The sequence below is a fragment of the Bison bison genome, unplaced genomic scaffold, assembly GCF_000754665.1.
Source record: "Bison bison bison isolate TAMUID 2011002044 unplaced genomic scaffold, Bison_UMD1.0 scf7180017864492, whole genome shotgun sequence".
In the NCBI taxonomy this organism is placed as follows: domain Eukaryota; kingdom Metazoa; phylum Chordata; class Mammalia; order Artiodactyla; family Bovidae; genus Bison; species Bison bison.
Genome location: NW_011495051.1, coordinates 5,712,393 through 5,713,552, shown reverse-complemented (window position 1 = coordinate 5,713,552; position 1,160 = coordinate 5,712,393). Strand labels below are relative to the sequence as shown.

The window sequence follows — 1,160 nt, the reverse complement described above, 5'->3', positions numbered from 1 at the left end:
AGGAAGTCCGGGGCCACGTAGCAGTATCTGTGCTTGATGTTCTCCACCGTGTCCAGGTCCTGCTGTCCCAGGGGTAGCCCAGAGCCGAGCAGCATCTCCGCCAGGAAGGCGGTCAGGTGGGTGCCCGCCAGGTCCAGGCGCTGTGTGGCGTGGGGCAGGTTGTAGCCTTGGAAGACGGGCACGGTGTAGGTGACTCCGTGGCCCGTGTCTACCACCAACCCGCTGACCCGCCCGTGTGCGTAGACCGACAGCACTGACTGAGAAGCCACGTACATGGCCGGGGAGCTCAGCGACTCAAAAGCCACCTCCACTAGCTTCTCGCGGTTGGTGGAGGGGCTGAAGGGCGGGTCGGAGAACAGCAGCGGGTGGTCGCGGGTGGCCACGCGGAGGTCATGCTCCAGCATGTGGCGCCAGATGAGCTCGGCCGCATCCCAGTCCACCACGATGCCGCTGTGCACGGGTTGCACTAGCGTCAGCTCTGGGCGTTTGCGGGCTGCTTCGCCGATGAAGGTTTCCATCACCGGCTGCCCTGAGGTGGCCGGTTTCTGGGGCTGGCAGCCGACGATGGTGGCCACGGTATAGGTGGGCCGGGCCTGCCCGGCGAAGCCCACCTTACACGTGCCTGTGCCCATGTCGATGACCACCGCCCCAGTCTTTGGGGGCAGTCTGTCGCCCACCATGCTGGGGGGTTCCTGAGGGAGGGTGCTTTTTGCCAGGATTGAGCTGAGGTTCAGGCTAGGCTTGGGGATCTCTGGAGAGTCTTGGGGCTCTGAGGGGTTGCCCTGATTTGGATCCATGGCTGTGAGTAGTTGCCTGGGCTGCTTGGCAAAGCTGACTACTTTCCTCTGGGGTGCGGGTGGGGGAGAGGTGGGAGTGGAGAGGCTGGGCCTGGAGCAAGCACAGGCAGAGAGAGGGAGAAGGGGCTGGGGCCGGGGGGGGTCTGTGACATCATTCTGTTGCTCACAATGCAGAAGGGGGGGTGGGGGTAGGGGTGGACCCTTCCTTTCTGCGGAAAACCCCCAGAGTATTCATCTATTCTGAATTCCCTACCATCACCTACCCACCCCAGTGCCCAATTTGGAGAAGGAATAAGCTAGAAGGTGTCCGAAGAGGAACCTCTGACCCAGCGCCCTGATTCAGTACGACCCACGAATCCTTCT

General features: G+C 62.7%; 1 protein-coding gene across 1 annotated transcript in view; it reads right to left on the bottom strand.

Moving 5' to 3' along the window:
• Nucleotides 1-797, bottom strand: part of ACTL9 (actin-like 9) — a 2,899-nt gene extending 2,102 nt beyond the window's left edge. The window contains exon 1 of the mRNA XM_010828473.1: nt 13-797. Within this exon, the coding sequence (XP_010826775.1) occupies nt 13-797 (785 nt within the window). The remainder of the gene's footprint in view (nt 1-12) is intronic.
• Between the last annotated feature and the right edge of the window lie 363 nt (nt 798-1,160).